Here is a 15,834-nt window from a genome sequence, read left to right on the forward strand (position 1 = left end):
CCATTATATTAACAAAAGAATCCTTCACACAGTGCTCGTGAGAACCAATCATATTTCCCTTGAGCATTTCATCAAACCCCACGTGGGAACAAAGTTACACTACAACGCTAATTAGCATGCATATATTTTGGGGTAAATAAGTTGAGAACCACAAAGGGGAGCATCTGGCAACCCCAGAGGTGAGAAATATACATGATAAGAAGGATGGCCAGATGGCCAGAAAGACAGGATCATTATCACCTTCATGTGAGATCTGTTTCCTGGCTCCAAGATTAACATTTTAAGATTAACAATCAGAAAAGCTACATCAAAGAAACTGCCCATAGTCTTAGATAACCCAGGACTCTTGCCTGTCTGTCAGCGTATGTGACTTGTCAGGAAAGAGAAATGGAACAGGGATACAGAGGTGTGGATTGATCAAGAATCATATCAAAATAGTTTAAACCCAGTCAACGCAATGCTTTCATTGCTGACACAGATGGCTTACTCTATATTTGTTACAATTCCTCATAGCAATCCCACCTGATCGCTACACCCCACTGCCTCCTGCAGCAGTGAGTTCCGCAGTTTAATGATGTGCTGCGCGAAGGAGCGCTTTCTTTTGTCTGTCCTGAGTTGGAGGCAGTGTGCCTCCAGGTGCCAGTTGCGCCGAATAGTGCTGGAACGTCCTGAAATGCAAGACTCCCCTTCGAAAGTGGCGACCTGCCAGCCTCTTGGGAGGCTTCTGTTTACACCGGCCTTCCCTTGATCTCTCAATCTGCATCTCGTGTTTTCACGTGCTGTGCTGTTTTAATGAGTCTGTCTTATCATGGACATTTATATGCTAGCTTTGTTGCATGTTTTAATTATGCTGTGTGGTTTTGTTTTGTTTTAATTATTGTGCCTTTGTGCCATTGGTTTATGTGCTTTGCAAACTGTGTGCGTAAATTAAAAACAAGGATGATCTAAAGGCCTTTTCTGGACCACCAAATGTACCGTATTTTTCGTGCCATAAGACACACCCAACCATAAGACGCACCTGGTTTTAGAGGAGGAGAACAAGAAAAAAAATGTTCCCTCCCTCTCTGCTCAGCGCCTCTTCAGCAAAGCGGGAGGAGAAATGGAAGGGACTCCCTTTCTCCTCCCGCTTCGCTGAAGGGGTGCTGCACAGAGAGGGAAAGCTGTGCAGCGCCCCTTCAGCGAAGCGAAGCCAGGAGAGCAAGAGGGATCGATCCCTCTTGCTCTCCTGGCTTCAGCAAAAGCAATGCGCAGCCTCCGGAGCGCAGTGGGAGCGCTCCCGCTGCGCTCAGGAGGCTTCGGGCGGCTATCCCTAAAGCCAGGAGAGCAGGAGGGATCGGTGCACGCCAATCCCTCTTTCTCTCCTGGCTTCAGCGAAAGCTGCGCATCCTGCATTCACTTCATAAAATGCACACACATTCCCCCTTAGTTTTTAGGAGGGGAAAAGTGCATCTTATAGAGCGAAAAATACAGTAATTACCATTGGGGAAAACCTAAACCAGGGGTTGGCAACTGAAGGCCCATGGGCCACAAGCGGCCCCCGGGGGTTGTTTAACTGGCCCATGAGCTGTCCCCGAACTGAGCCACCCTCTCTGCGAGTCCCCGTGCACTGTGCTAAACCAGCACAGTGCGGCACAGGGACTCGCTTTTGCAGCGCCAGAAATCGCATCTGCGCAGACACAGACGCCAGAAATTGTGCCTGTGCAGACGCAGAAAATCGCAGGCGCATGTGCGCTCCGGCCCACGGATAATAATAATAATAATAATAATAATTTATTATTTATACCCCGCCCATCTGGCTGGGTCCCCCTAGCCACTCTGGGCGGCTTCCAACAAAACACTAAAATACAATAACCTATTAAATATTAAAAGCTTCCCTAAACAGGGCTGCCTTTAGATGTCTTCTAAAAGTTTGGTAGTTATTTTTCTCATTGACATCTGGTGGGAGGGCGTTCCAAGGGCGGGTGCCACTACCGAGAAGGCCCTCTGCCTGGTTCCCTGTAACTTGGCTTCTCGCAGTGAGGGAACCACCAGAAGGCCCTCGGTGCTGGACCTCAGTGTCCGGGCAGAACGATGGGTGTGGAGACGCTCCTTCAGGTGTACTGGACCGAGGCCGTTTAGGGCTTTAAAGGTCAGCACTAACACCTTGAATTGTGCTCGGAAAAGTACTGGGAGCCAGTGTAGGTCTTTCGAGACCGGTGTTATATGGTCTTGGTGGCCGCTCCTAGTCACCACATTCTGTCTAATTGTAGTTTCCGGGTCACCTTCAAAGGTAGCCCCACATAGAGCGCATTGCAGTAGTCCAAGCGAGAGATAACCAGAGCATGCACCACTCTGGCGAGACAGTCTGCGGGCAGGGAGGGTCTCAGCCTGCGTACCAGAGAGAGCTGATAGACAGCTGCCCTGGACACAGGGCCTCCCTGGACCTGTGCCTCCATGAACAGCTGTGAGTCCAGAATGACTCCCAGGCTGCGCACCTGGTCCTTCAGGGGCACAGTTACCCCATTCAGGACCAGGGAATCTTCCACACCTGCCCGCCTCCTGTCCCCCAAAAACAGTACTTCTGTCTTGTCAGGATTCAACCTCAATCTGTTAGCCACCATCCATCCACGGAGGGATCTCCACTGGAGTGAACCGGCCCAGGCAAGTTAAACCTTGCTGACCCCTGACATAAATACTCAGCCAGAAAGTATGTTATATTTGGAACGTGGACTCCTCTTGCCACTGATATTGCAGCAATACAGACCCACCCTGCCTCGCACACGTTTGCTTTGCTGACACATTTACTGGGGCAATTTCACAAAGGCATTTTCCATCCATGGAAAATGTCCACCTTTTTTCAGGCTCTCTGTTCCGCTGCGACCTCTTCTAACGAGTCACCTGCCCTTTCTTGAAACAGATCTACCGCAAGTTTCCTGGCTTTGACTATCTGATCTTAGACACAATGGCTCTCGCGGATATGATCTTCCCAAACGACAAAAAGTGAGTCCAAAAGGTGCCACGGTGGCAGCGAGGTGGTTCTGTTTGGGGCACCTGTAGAAGTCTGTGTACACTTGAGCAAAACAGGTGTCCTCTTATTTTGTTTTGTTTCATAAAAGGCATGCATCGCTTAACTGTAAAAACAAAGCAAATCCCTTAAAGCGGTTTACAAAGAGAATATTATCATCATTATTAACATTTCTATACCACCTCTATCCTCCAAGGATCTCAAGTCGGTGCACATGGTTCTCTTGCTTCCCATTTCATCCTCCCAACAAACTTGTGAGGCAAGTTAGGCTAAGAGATGGTGGCTGTTCCAGGGTCACCCAGGGAGCTTTACTGGCTGAGTGGGGATTCGAACTCCGCACTCCAACACCCTTAACCATTACGCACACTGGCTGTTGTTGTAACAAAAATTGCCCTTTTCCCTTCTGGGGTATCCAAGAGCCCATATAGAGTCCTTACACAGGTTCTCCATCGGTAGGAGAAAATAACAGAGGCCAACCAGAGAATATTGAGAAGCAAAGCAGCTAGTAAGCTTGATCTTTATTGATCTGTTGCAACAGGGTGCTCCCCTCACCCGCAGGAGAGAGGAGGAATCCAGAAAAATGGCGTGCAAAGCCTTATAAAGACTTTTGAAATTGCCACCCTGTATTTCAAGACCACCCCCAGAAACATCATACATACCGTATTTTTCGCCCTATAGGACGCACCGTCCCATAAGGCGCACCTAGTGTTTTGGGGGGGAAATAAAGGGAAAAAATTATTTCCCCCCCCAGGCGCGGGGCTGGGGCGGGGGAGGCCCGAGCTTCCCCTGACCCCAGCCCCCAAACAGGCAGCTCTCTGCAAGCCGTGGGAGCCCAGTGCTGGCTCCCGCTGCTTGCGGAGAGGTCCGCGAAGCCTGGACGCGCTGATCTCAGCGCGCGCAGGCTTCGGCATGCCTGCACCTCTCCGCAAGCAGCGGGAGCGCTCCCGCTGCTTGCGGAGAGGTCCGCGAAGCCTGGACGCGCTGATCTCAGCGCGCGCAGGCTTCGGCATGCCGGCACCTCTCCGCAAGCAGCGGGAGCGCTCCCGCTGCTTGCGGAGAGGTCCGCGAAGCCTGGAGAGCGAGAGGGGTCGGTGCACACCGACCCCTCTCGCTCTCCAGGCTTCAGCGAAAGCCTGCATTCGCCCCATAGGACGCACACACATTTCCCCTTCATTTTTGGAGGGGGAAAAGTGCGTCTTATAGGGCGAAAAATACGGTACATCACAAAAAAGGCGGTCTAAAACAGAAATTTGAATGTTGTTTTTCTCCTGTCGTCGTTTTTCTCCTGTCTGGCAGGTTACTTGATTGGATTTCCTGGGGAGCCTGGCCAGTCTTTTGTAATGATAAATACTTAGTTCCTGGGCCATGTCACAGGCTCACACCCTATTCATATCTTAAATGTGCCCTTAAGACAGGATTTGTGAGGAAAGAGACAATGGGAGGTTTCCCACTTTGACCTTGCAGAGAAAACGTTCGGTCAGTTTAGGAATCAAAATGGTTTCAGTTTGGTCTTCCTGTGCTGATCTATGTATGTGCTTGGTTGGTACACTTATGAACATTACCATATATCTAAGAGCATAAAATTCCTATCACAATGTTCAGTGAAAACAACTCTTTAAAACATTCGAAAGAGAAACTCGGCAATAAATATAGAAAAAAGATTAAGATATCCATCAACATTCCACATTATGGAGTACCGTATTTTTCGCTCCATAAGACACACTTTTTTCCTCCTAAAAAGTAAGGGGAAATGTCTGTGCGTCTTATGGAGCGAATGTGTGGTCAGTCGCTGGCTCCCTTTCCAGCCCCTTGCCCAGGCCTCCATTGTTGAATGTTCTGCAGACGGAGGCTGTTTGTTTCCCCAGCGACATGGGACTGGCTGATTAGATTACCTGTCTGGAAACTGTAGAAATGGCTCCCTTTCCTAAAGAAGCTGCAGAACTGTGAGTTGAACCCCATAAAAACAGGATATTTCCCCTTTGCAAAAGAAGCTGCACAACTGTGAGCTGATCCCCCCCCCCCCCGAAATTGGGGCTTCCCCCCTCTAAAAACTAGGTGCGTCTTATGGAGCAAAAAATTCGGCATTTCGTCTTGCACAGTTGCCTTCTCGACTGCTTCGATCTGCGGATCTGGCAGTGTTATAGGCGCAGCGCAATACTCGTTGTACACATTTAGTGTGGTGGCAGCTACACTTTGAAACTCCCTGCTTATTGACAGCTGTCTTTGCTGTACGGTTTCCAGCACCTGCGGAAAACCTTTTTGTTTAGGCAATTCTATCCAGACACGTGGAAGTTACATGTGTGTTTTTTAGGTTATCGTTGGTTTTAATTAGTGTTTGAATGTTTTTTAAACTGTCCTTTATAGATACAGCGGTACCTTGGGTTACATACGCTTCAGGTTACATACACTTCAGGTTACAGACTCCGCTAACCCAGAAATAGTACTTTGGGTTAAGAACTTTGCTTCAGGATGAGAACAGAAATCACGCGGTGGCAGCGGGAGGCTCCATTAGTGGTGCTTCAGGATAAGAACAGTTTCAGGTTAAGAACAGACTTCTGGAACAAATTAAGTACTTAACCTGAGGTACCACTGTATATATTTTTTAAAAAAATAGATTTTTGGTAAACCATTTTGAGGTTTTGTTCCAACTAAGTGGTATTCAAATTTTCTTAAATAACTAAAAATTGCAATTTAATTTGGAATGCATCATCCTTAAGGCACAGGTTGGGGAACTGTTTTGGGGTCTGCATTCACCCTTGGTCGTCACCCCACTGGGGTCCACATGCCAGCCAAAAGGGCCTGACCAAAATGGGTTTTACCCCTCACTCTTGCAGACTTACTCTATGTATGCAGAGAGAGACAACCCTCCCCTCAGGGGATCTGTAAAAATCAGATGAGGATGGGGATTATGACTTCTTGCCTCATCACCAAATGATCAACTTGATGAGAAATGATGAACAATTTTTGCGGCTTACTGGGTCACTGCCCTGCCCAGCCCTGCCCTTTAGAATAAAAACCATGTGGTACTTCTAGACTCTTAAATCTGTTCCCTGCTTGGTGGGGCTGCTACCACTGGAAAATTATATTGGAGACCAGGTGGGCCATCAGGAAAGGTTTTGTAGCTGGCCTCACACTCAAAGAGAGAGGGGGGGGGAGGGAGGGGGAGAGAGAGAGAGAGAGAGAGAGAGAGAGAGGGAGAGAGAATGCCTCTTCTAAGATTGTTCTACATCACATCTAAAGCTAAAGTATGACTCTTGCTTAAAAACTATTTTTTTAAATTGCTCCCGTGCAAATTTAATTGATTTAACCAGCTTCTCGGCTAAAGTTCCACCTATTTTGTAAACCGTCTTGTGATTTTCGGATGAAGGGTGGTATATAAATCTAATCATCTCATGTTCTAATTTTCCAAATCACTTTGGGAGCCAGGGTTTGGCCAAAGATGCAGGATAAAACCAGAATAACCAAATGCTTGTTGGTTCATTGCATTCTGTCTCCATCTGCAGCGTCCAATTGTTGTCCAGTCCTATCCTGATCATGCATTCAGAAGATGATGCGATCATACCAATACAGCAGGGAAGAAAGGTAACAAAGCCTTTGTACTATTCTAATCTTCTTTCTTCGTTTCTTTTAAAAGTGAGAAGGCAATGCAGCCGTGGAACAAAGCCTCCATGGTTATCTGCTCACTTAACCAGTAAAATGGTGGCAGAGTGGGGTGGGGTAGGGGGGCAGAACTATGGATTATTTTCACAGTTACAAAGGGCTCCTTTTCTGGTCACCTGGGGACACAGTTCTCCTCGCCCTAGGCGAGCGACTATTCGTCATTCCCATTCTAGGGCTGAAAATGCAAGGTCAGATAGATTACACTTTCAAACTGGGCTAGGGAACCTTTGTCCCTTTTGGGATAGCTGGACTACAGTTCCCATCATCCCTGGCTCTGGGCTATGATGGCTGGGGCTGGCGGAAGTTGCAGTCCAACAGCCATAGGTCAACTGGTCCCCATGCGCTGCTTTAAAACATCCTTTGCAATTACTGCCTTGAATTCCTTGTTGCTTAGTCATTTCCTGAACGTTCAAAGCAAGCTGCATTTATTTCAGAGGGACCAAGGTGCTCATTTTGAGAGGGAGTGGTGAATGGGTTGTTCACTCTACATATAATTTTTTTTTAAATGCTGCAACATGCATTGAACCTTTTGAAGAATGGTGGCATCAGAAGTTTTAAAGTCAGGGCCAAGTTGGAGGTGGGGGATTTCGACAGTGGAAACGAAACCACAGGCCGATGCCTCGTCTTGCAACGCAAGGTGTCATTTTGCAGGAAGGATAGCGATGAGACTGTCAGAACAGGATGCTGTTTCCTATTCCAGCTCACAAAACATCCTGTGTTCCTGCTGCAAGTTCTCTCAGCCCTAACCTACCTAAGAGGGCTGTTGAGAGGATAAAATGAGGGAAAGGGGGTGAAAGCTTTGGAAACCACCATGAACTCTGTGGGATAAAATCATAATAAAAAAAAACCCAAGTCGTGTGTCTCTGTTTCTCAATTTGATCCTTTTACATGGTATTGTAGTTAATGGTTCCTCATCATCCTGGGAAAAAGTGACACGTGGGGTGTTGCAGGGTTCTGTCCTGGGCCTGTTGTTGTTCAACGACTTTATAAATGACTTGAAGGAATTGAGGGGATGCTCATCCAATTTGAAGATGACACCCAACTAGGAAGGGTAGCTAATGCTGCAGAAGACGGAACCAGAATTCAAAATGACCATAACAGATTGGAGACCTGGGCGCAATCTAACAAAATGTATTTCAATAGGGACAAATGTCAGGTTCTGCACTTAAAAGGATATATCAAGAACTCTGGCCAAAAGTTTCAATATAAGGAATAATTCCTACTCAAGAGTTGAAATGAAAAACGTGTGTATTCTGCTAAGAATAACAGTTTGAAGCTAGTAGTAGATTTAAACACAACGTATAAGTATGATAGTTTTAAAGTAATGGTAAGTTTGGATACAACGTTTAAGTGCAGAAATAATGTCGTTTCAAATATACAATGATATAGTACAAAGGTACATGAAATACCAGTGCACAACAATTGTTTTATACAAGTCTCAATAGCAGTCAAAAAGAGTCCACATTATATAAAATTAGAATAAAGAATAAAGAATGAAGGATCAAATGGGGCCAAAAAGGAGTATCCGGAGTGTGAATCAGATGTACGGCTCAGTGGTGGTAACCAGGACAGGGCCCTGTTTCGGAGTACACGCCTTCTTCAGCTGGTAATATCAAAAAATATGTCAAGATAGATCAAGGTGCTTCAATCCATAGATAATAAATATAATAAATTATATACATTCTAAAGTATGTTAACACATATTATGATATTTGGTTCCATACCTCGGTTTTTTGACGACTATAAATCTGTTGGAAGTCTGTATCATTTAGTTCTTTTATGTTTCTATTTCGACATGCGTCTAGAAATAAGGATTTCCAAGAGTTATTATTTCCAGTCAAATTATTTGTGAAAAACGGACATCAGTTCAGTGTTTTCTCACCTTAGATAATTGCATCCAAGTTTTCTTGCGTTTCTCTGTGCATTTTCTATTAGGGAGTGAAATCATTGTCTTATATGTGTGTCTGTGGGAGAGGGAGGATAGGCTCTCCCTTCTTAAAGGTGTAAACAGAGAAGGGATTTAAAGTCCAAGGCCATCTATGGTGGTTTATTAGAGAAAAGAACTGTAGTCTTGATGTTCATTCAAGCCCTTGGGGGACATCGTTTCAAACAAATGAATATATCGTGCTTCCTAAACTCCGAAACAGGGCCCTGTCCTGGTTACCACCACTGAGCCGTACATCTGATTCACACTCCGGATACTCCTTTTTGGCCCCATTTTTCATTTCAACTCTTGAGTAGGAATTATTCCTTATATTGAAACTTTTGGCCAGAGTTCTTGATATATCCTTTTCAGTGTAGTTTCAACAGGTTCTGCACTTAGGCAGGAAGAGGTAAAGGTAAAGGGACCCCTGATCATTAGGTCCAGTCGTGGCCAACTCTGGGGTTGCGGCGCTCATCTCGCTTTATTGGCCGAGGGAGCCGTGTACAACTTCCGGGTCATGCGGCCAGCATGACTAAGCCACTTCTGGCGAACCAGAGCAGCGCACGGAGACGCCGCTTACCTTCCCGTCAGAGCGGTACGTATTTATCTACTTGCACTTTGATGTGCTTTCGAACTGCTAGGTTGGCAGGAGCAGGGACCGAGCAACGGGAGCTCACCCCGTCGCGGGGATTCGAACCGCTGACCTGCTGATCGGCAAGTTCTAGGCTCTGTGGTTTAACCCACAGCGCCCAGATGCACAAATATAGGATGGGGGACACCTAACTTACTTGCAGTACATGTGGAAAGGATCTAGGTGACTTAGTGAACATGAGTCAACAGTGTGATGCAGCAGGAAAATCAAAGCTAATGCTATTCTAGGCTGCATCAACAGTGCCCAGATCAAGGGAAGTACCGTATTTTTCGCCCCATAGGACGCACTTTTCCCCCTCCAAAACTGAAGGGGAAATGTGTGTGCGTCCTATGGGGTGAATGCAGGCTTTCGCTGAAGCCTGGAGAGTGAGGGGGTCGGTGCGGACCGATGCCTCTAGCTCTCCAGGCTTCAGGAAGCTATCCGCAAGCCTTGCAAGCCCGGCGGGAGGTCCCGCCTGGCGCGCGAGGCTTGGGGCAGCAGCCTGCAGCCCAAAGCACGGGGCGCCCTCCGGAGGGCACCCCGTGATTCGGACAGGTGTGCGCAAGGCTTGGGGCTGCAGCTGCGGCTGGGGGGGGGAATAATTTTTTTTATTCATTCCCCCCCCAAAAACGAGGTGCGTCCTATGGGCTGGTGCGCCCTATAGGACGAAAAATACGGTAATAGTCCCACTCTATTCTGCCTTGGTTAGACAACATGTGGAATACTGCGTCCAATTCTGGACACCACAATTTAAGAAGGATGTTAACAAGCTGGAAGGTGTGCAGATGATCCAGATTTTGGAAGATGATCAAGGGTTTGGAAACTAAGCCTTATGAGGAAGGGTTGCTGGGTATGTTTAGCCTGGAGAAGAGGAGACTGAGAAGAGATATGATGGCCATCTTCAAATATCTTAAGGGTGGGAACATGCTTGTTTTCATCTGCTCTGGAGGGTAGGATTCGAACCAATGGCTTGAATCAAGTGGCAAGAAAGGAGATTCCGACTAGGCATTCAGAAAAACTTTGTTCAACTGTCAAACAGCTCTTACTGTCAGACTCCCACGAGAGGTTGTGGTCTTTCCTTCTTTAGAGGTTTTTAAGCAGAGGTTGGATGTGTTGGGAAACTGTGTACGTGCAGCTACTCACACAGAGTCAATTAAGGTTTGGCAGACAGCCAGAAGGCAATCTGAAGGAGTAGGTCTGCCTGGTGATAACAGAGTCATGCGGACTTCTCCCTGATTGGTCAAGCTCTTTCAAGGGAGTGATAATTAATGAATCATAGAATCATAGAATCCTAGAGTTGGAAGAGACCACAAGGGCCATCGAGTCCAACCCCCTGCCAAGCAGGAAACACCATCAGAGCACTCCTGACATATGGTTGTCAAGCCTCTGCTTAAAGACCTCCAAAGAAGGAGACTCCACCACACTCCTTGGCAGCAAATTCCACTGTCGAACAGCTCTTACTGTCAGGAAGTTCTTCCTAATGTTTAGGTGGAATCTTCTTTCTTGTAGTTTGGATCCATTGCTCCGTGTCCGCTTCTCTGGAGCAGCAGAAAACAACCTTTCTCCCTCCTCTATGTGACATCCTTTTATATATTTGAACATGGCTATCATATCACCCCTTAACCTCCTCTTCTCCAGGCTAAACATGCCCAGCTCCCTTAGCCGTTCCTCATAAGGCATCGTTTCCAGGCCTTTGACCATTTTGGTTGCCCTCCTCTGGACACGTTCCAGTTTGTCAGTGTCCTTCTTGAACTGTGGTGCCCACAGTTCAAGAAATGGCCTACTAACTGGAATGAGGTAGTTCAGGAGTTCAGAGTTCTGTGTGTCAGTATAGGAGTTGTGAGTCGTGTCAGAGAGAGCTAGCTAAAGATCCGTGTTCTGTCCCTGTAAATAGTCCACTGTATATAATAAACACCTAACTACAAGTTCCTGGTTCCTGCTTCGTCTATCCTGTCTGCAGCCAAGTCGCCATTTGCTTCCGTGGATTCTGCGTGTACTCTGCTAGGTCTGGCTAAGGTCCTGCAACTAGTTAGAAAGTTGAGAAACACCAAATAGTTTTTACCAATAAGATGGCCATCTGTCCTGGATGCTTTAGCTGAGATTCCAGCATTGCAGGGGTATGGCCTAGATCAAAGGTCGACTACCTTATCCGTGGATGGGCTGGTCGACGCTCCGTCTGTCGGAGGATGGGCCGAAGAGTGTGCGCATGCCCACTCTTCTGGGTCGGAGGAGCACCTGTGTGCGTGCGCACATGCTATTTCCGGCACACATCCGGGTCAGGAGAGCAACCATGAGCATCCACACAGACGCCATCAACCCAGAAGTTGGTCCCCGCGTCGCTAAGAGCGGGCAGTGGCAGGGGTCGCCATGGGCCGGTGAGACAAGCCTTGTGGGCCGCTACCGGCCCATGGGCCTTAGGTTGCTGACTCCTGGACTAGACGACCCCCGTAAGATTCTATGAAACTAAGAAACCTGCCTCATTTGTTCCCTTACAGCTCTTTGAGATTGCATACAATGCTTCGGAGAAGAAAGAGAACATCGTGTTTATTCCTTTACCTTCTGCTATGGGCTTAGGACACGACTACATTTCCTTCCACCCTGATCTTGCTGGCATCCTGAAGTAAGTGGGCGGAAAGAAGAGAAACGCTTTTGCAGAATGGGGTCCCTGACCCCCGATTTCCCTTTGACACTCTGGGGGCTGGGATGCAGCAGGGAGCTGGGCTCACGCAGCTGCCGGCTCCAGCAGAGAGGGGGATGCACAAATTTGCTGTGCTGAAAGCCCAAGAAGCAGCCTTTAGCCCAGGCTATTTGCCTTGGCTCTTTGCAGGAGGGAGGACCTGTTCTTCATCACTCCTGCACCTTGAAGAGAGAGACTGTCCAACCCTCCTGCCCTGCCCATTAGCAGTTGTTGTTGTTTAGTCGTTTAGTGGTGTCCGACTCTTCGTGACCCCCTGAACCAGAGCACGCCAGGCCCTCCTGTCTTCCACTGCCTCCCGCAGTTTGGTCAAACTCATGCTGGTAGCTTCGAGAACACTGTCCCACCATCTCGTCCTCTGTCGTCCCCTTCTCCTTGTGCCCTCCATCTTTCCCAACATCAGGGTCTTTTCCAGGGAGTCTTCTCTTCTCATGAGGTGGCCAAAGTATTGGAGCCTCAGCTTCAGGATCTGCCCTTCCAGTGAGCACTCAGGGCTGATTTCCTTCAGAATGGAGAGGTTGGATCTTCTTGCAGTCCATGGGACTCTCAAGAGTCTCCTCCAGCACCAGAATTCAAAAGCACCCATTAGCAGTATAACCTCAGTATTTTTTAAAATAACTCCGTGATCATTGCAGAAATCAGTATGGCAGGCGGAGGGAACGTGTCTCTCCATTGCATGACCAAGGAGAACATGCTTAAATGCCACGGCAGCACATGGGTCTCTTATGTCAAGACATAACACCGGTCTTGAAAGACCTACATTGGCTCACAGTATGTTTCTGAGCACAATTCAAAGTGCTTGTGCTGACCTTGAAAGCCCTAAATGGCCTTGGCTCAGTATACCTGAAGGAGCATCTCCACCCCCATCATTCAGCCTGGACACTGAGGTCCAGCTCCAAGGGCCTTCTGGTGTTTCCCTCAACATGGAACCAGGCAGAGGGCCTTCTCGGTGGTGGCGCCCTCCCTGTGGAACGCCCTCCCCTCAGATGCCAAAGAAATAAACAACTATCTGATGTTTAGAAGACATCTGAAGGCCGCCCTGTTTAGGAAAGTTTTTAATGACTGATGTTTTAATGTATTTTTAATCTTTTGTTGGAAGCCGCCCAGAGTGGCTGGGGAAACCCAGGCAGATGGGCGGGGTATAAATAATAAATTATTATTATTGGGCCTGCAGTCAGTGGTGGCTTTCTGTGGCTGGGCAGCTGTTGCAGAGCTAATGTGGCTTCCTCCATGTTATATTGGAGTTGTATAAGACGGAAGAAACCACATTGGCTACACTTGCCCTAGGTCATGGGTCAGCAAACTTTTTCAGCAAACCATGTGGGGGGCCAGACTATATATTTTTTTTGGGGGGGGGGAATGAACAAATTCCTATGCCCCACAAATAACCCAGAGATGCATTTTAAATAAAAGCACACATTCTGCTCATGTAAAAACACCAGGCAGGCCCCACAAATAACCCAGAGACGCATTTTAAATAAAAGGACACATTCTACTCATGTAAAAACACGCTGATTCCCAGACTGTCTGCAGGCCAGATTTAGAAGGCAATTGGACTGGATCCAGCCCCCGGGCCTTCGTTTACCTACCCATGACCTAGGTGATGGGGAGACATCCTCAGAGGTGGCTGGTCCCCTGCAAGTGGTTCCCTTCCCCCAATTTAAAACAAACAAACCTTCCATATTTACTGAAATGGCATATAGGTGCACCCACGTACACAGAGTGTACTCTTCCGCCCAAATGTTGCACCAGAGTTTACGAAACTTGGGACTACAACTCCCATCATCCCTAACTAGCAGGGCCCGTGGGTCATGGATGATGGGAGTTGTAGTCCAGAAACAGATGGAGACCCAAGTTTGGGAAACCCTGTCCCACCCTAAAGACAGCCTAAGTACAGGGCCGTCTTACCCATAGGTGCTAGGGGTGCGGGGTATCCAGGTGCCGGGCTCTCAGGGGTGCCAGGCTGAGAGTCTGGGGCCCGAGAGTTGGGTCCGGGGAAGAGCCCTCCCATTGGTTGAAGCGCTGTGGCGGGCTCTTCTGCTGCGGGCTTTTCTGCGCCGTGAGTTTGGGGGCAAATTTGCACCCCGGCGCCGCATATGCTTAAGATAGCCCTGCCTAAGTAGATACCAGGCATGGCCCCTGGTGGAAGGAATATAAATCATGCCTCTTTGTTTCCCTCCTGTTCCCAAACAGAAACTTCCTCCAGAGTGTTAAGTGACAGCAGCAACGCAGGAAGAGAACAGCCGCTGTCCCCCGCAAGGAACGCTGCGCCGTACTCCAGTTCAAATTGCTACAGATAATAAAACGAGCCATGAACAGGAAGAGTGGATTTCGTTTTTATTTTACCAGGTGAATTTTCAGGAATGCAAGATTTGTGGCGTGGACCCGGGAGACAAGAAAGCGGGGAGACAGGAACACAAACTGATGCATGCAGCCCTTGCAAAGATGTGGGGTTCACTGCTTCTTTTTTGTATTAATGCACCTAAAAGTGGATATTTTAAGCACTACCTGAGCAGGACACTCTCTCTCCCCTTCTTAGCGCATCTTTCTCACTGCACGTAAGCAGCCGGCATGTACTTGCTGAGCACACCTATGGCATTGAGCACATAGCACCTGCTGCAATACCTCAGGGTATCCGTTAAAAGCACTTTGGTCCAGCGACTGTAGGACAGATTATAGGGCTCAGCCAGACGTCCTTTTGCACCCCACTTTCCAGGCACAGGTCTGTACTTTAAAGCTCCGCATCTGAGTGGGTGGGGTTTTTCCCCGTCCCAGTGCTTCTCCTGGGAAAACCCACATTTTAATTCCAAATCAGAGCAGATAACAAGCCGCAGAAAACCCGACTGCCATTTGCCAAACAACCCAAAACAACAGGCTCAGAGACAGAGCTTTGAAATGCAGAAATGGAGTCTGAATATCCTCCTAGGCAAGTTGGAGCAGGGGCCCCTTTTTGGGGGGAAGACCCTTGGCCACAAGATGGCTGAGACAGCAACATTAAGACCCCCAGGGATTCTGCTGCCACCATTTTCAACACACCTCTCTCGCCAGACAGGTCCCACACCCTCTGCGAAGGGTTTATCTGATGGGTAACCAATCCCTTATCTTTTAAAAAGAGATGAGGATGCAAAAGAGCAGCTCGTTGACTCGATCTTGCCATTGGTCCCTCCTGGAAGCTGGTTTTGCAGGAGGTTCAACAGCAGCCCCATCCTGGGAGCTTCGGAAAAGAGACTTAGGACTAGGAATTCCCAGGCTGCCAAGGGAAGGGGAAGGGGAGGGGGGGTTCATGACACTCAGAAGTGCCCTTCAACTCGCTTTGCACTTCTGCAGAATTCACAGAAGAAGTCAGATTCCCCTTTCAACGCCAATAAAAGCAGAAAGAAAAAGAGCCCACAACTTTTAACTACTGTTAGCGTCACTAAACAAGCGTGAGCCTGCCTCGCACAAAGCACACAGGACCGCACACTCACTACTCAGGTAGAGCTAACTCCCCGGGGCTCGTGCAAACTCAGACGTGCATCTTTTCGGACGTGTCGTTGGCCAGCATCTCGTCCGCCACGTCCCGGGGCACATTGGGGGGCGGGATCTTCAAGTCAGAAGGCTCCACCCCCCAGATGTCCCGGGCATACTCCTTAATGGTCCGGTCGCTGGAGAACTTCCCGGAGGCGGCGATGTTCCTGATCACCATTTTGGTCCACTCCTTGGCGTTCTGAGAAAAGGAGATAGGCCAAAAAGAAGAAGCTGACTTGAGAATCGCAAAGGTCTCATTTCCTTTTTCCCCCTTCAAATTTTTTAATTAATTTCCCCCCAAAATTAAAACAAACAAACAAACAAACAAACATACATCCTATTTGTAATTAAACCAATCTTGGTAACATTGTTAAGTGACTTCCTCAAATCCCCCTGGTTACCGGGGAGTCACC

At 48.0% G+C, this 15,834-nt stretch overlaps 2 protein-coding genes across 2 annotated transcripts in view; one reads left to right on the forward strand and one right to left on the reverse strand.

Annotated features, from left to right (window-relative positions):
* Positions 1-14,236, forward strand: part of ABHD12B (abhydrolase domain containing 12B) — a 30,263-nt gene extending 16,027 nt beyond the window's left edge. Inside the window, exons 10-13 of the mRNA XM_080991923.1 lie at positions 2,897-2,979; positions 6,508-6,586; positions 11,715-11,839; positions 14,108-14,236. Of these exons, the coding sequence (XP_080848049.1) occupies positions 2,897-2,979; positions 6,508-6,586; positions 11,715-11,839; positions 14,108-14,132 (312 nt within the window). The 3' untranslated portion in view covers positions 14,133-14,236. The remainder of the gene's footprint in view (positions 1-2,896; positions 2,980-6,507; positions 6,587-11,714; positions 11,840-14,107) is intronic.
* PYGL (glycogen phosphorylase L) overlaps positions 14,229-15,834 on the reverse strand; it is a 63,499-nt gene continuing 61,893 nt past the window's right edge. Inside the window, exon 21 of the mRNA XM_081019344.1 lies at positions 14,229-15,620. Coding sequence (XP_080875470.1) covers positions 15,420-15,620 — 201 coding nt within the window. The 3' untranslated portion in view covers positions 14,229-15,419. The remainder of the gene's footprint in view (positions 15,621-15,834) is intronic.

The sequence above is a fragment of the Podarcis pityusensis genome (assembly GCF_964106645.2).
Source record: "Podarcis pityusensis genome assembly, chromosome: 1".
Lineage (NCBI taxonomy): Eukaryota > Metazoa > Chordata > Lepidosauria > Squamata > Lacertidae > Podarcis > Podarcis pityusensis.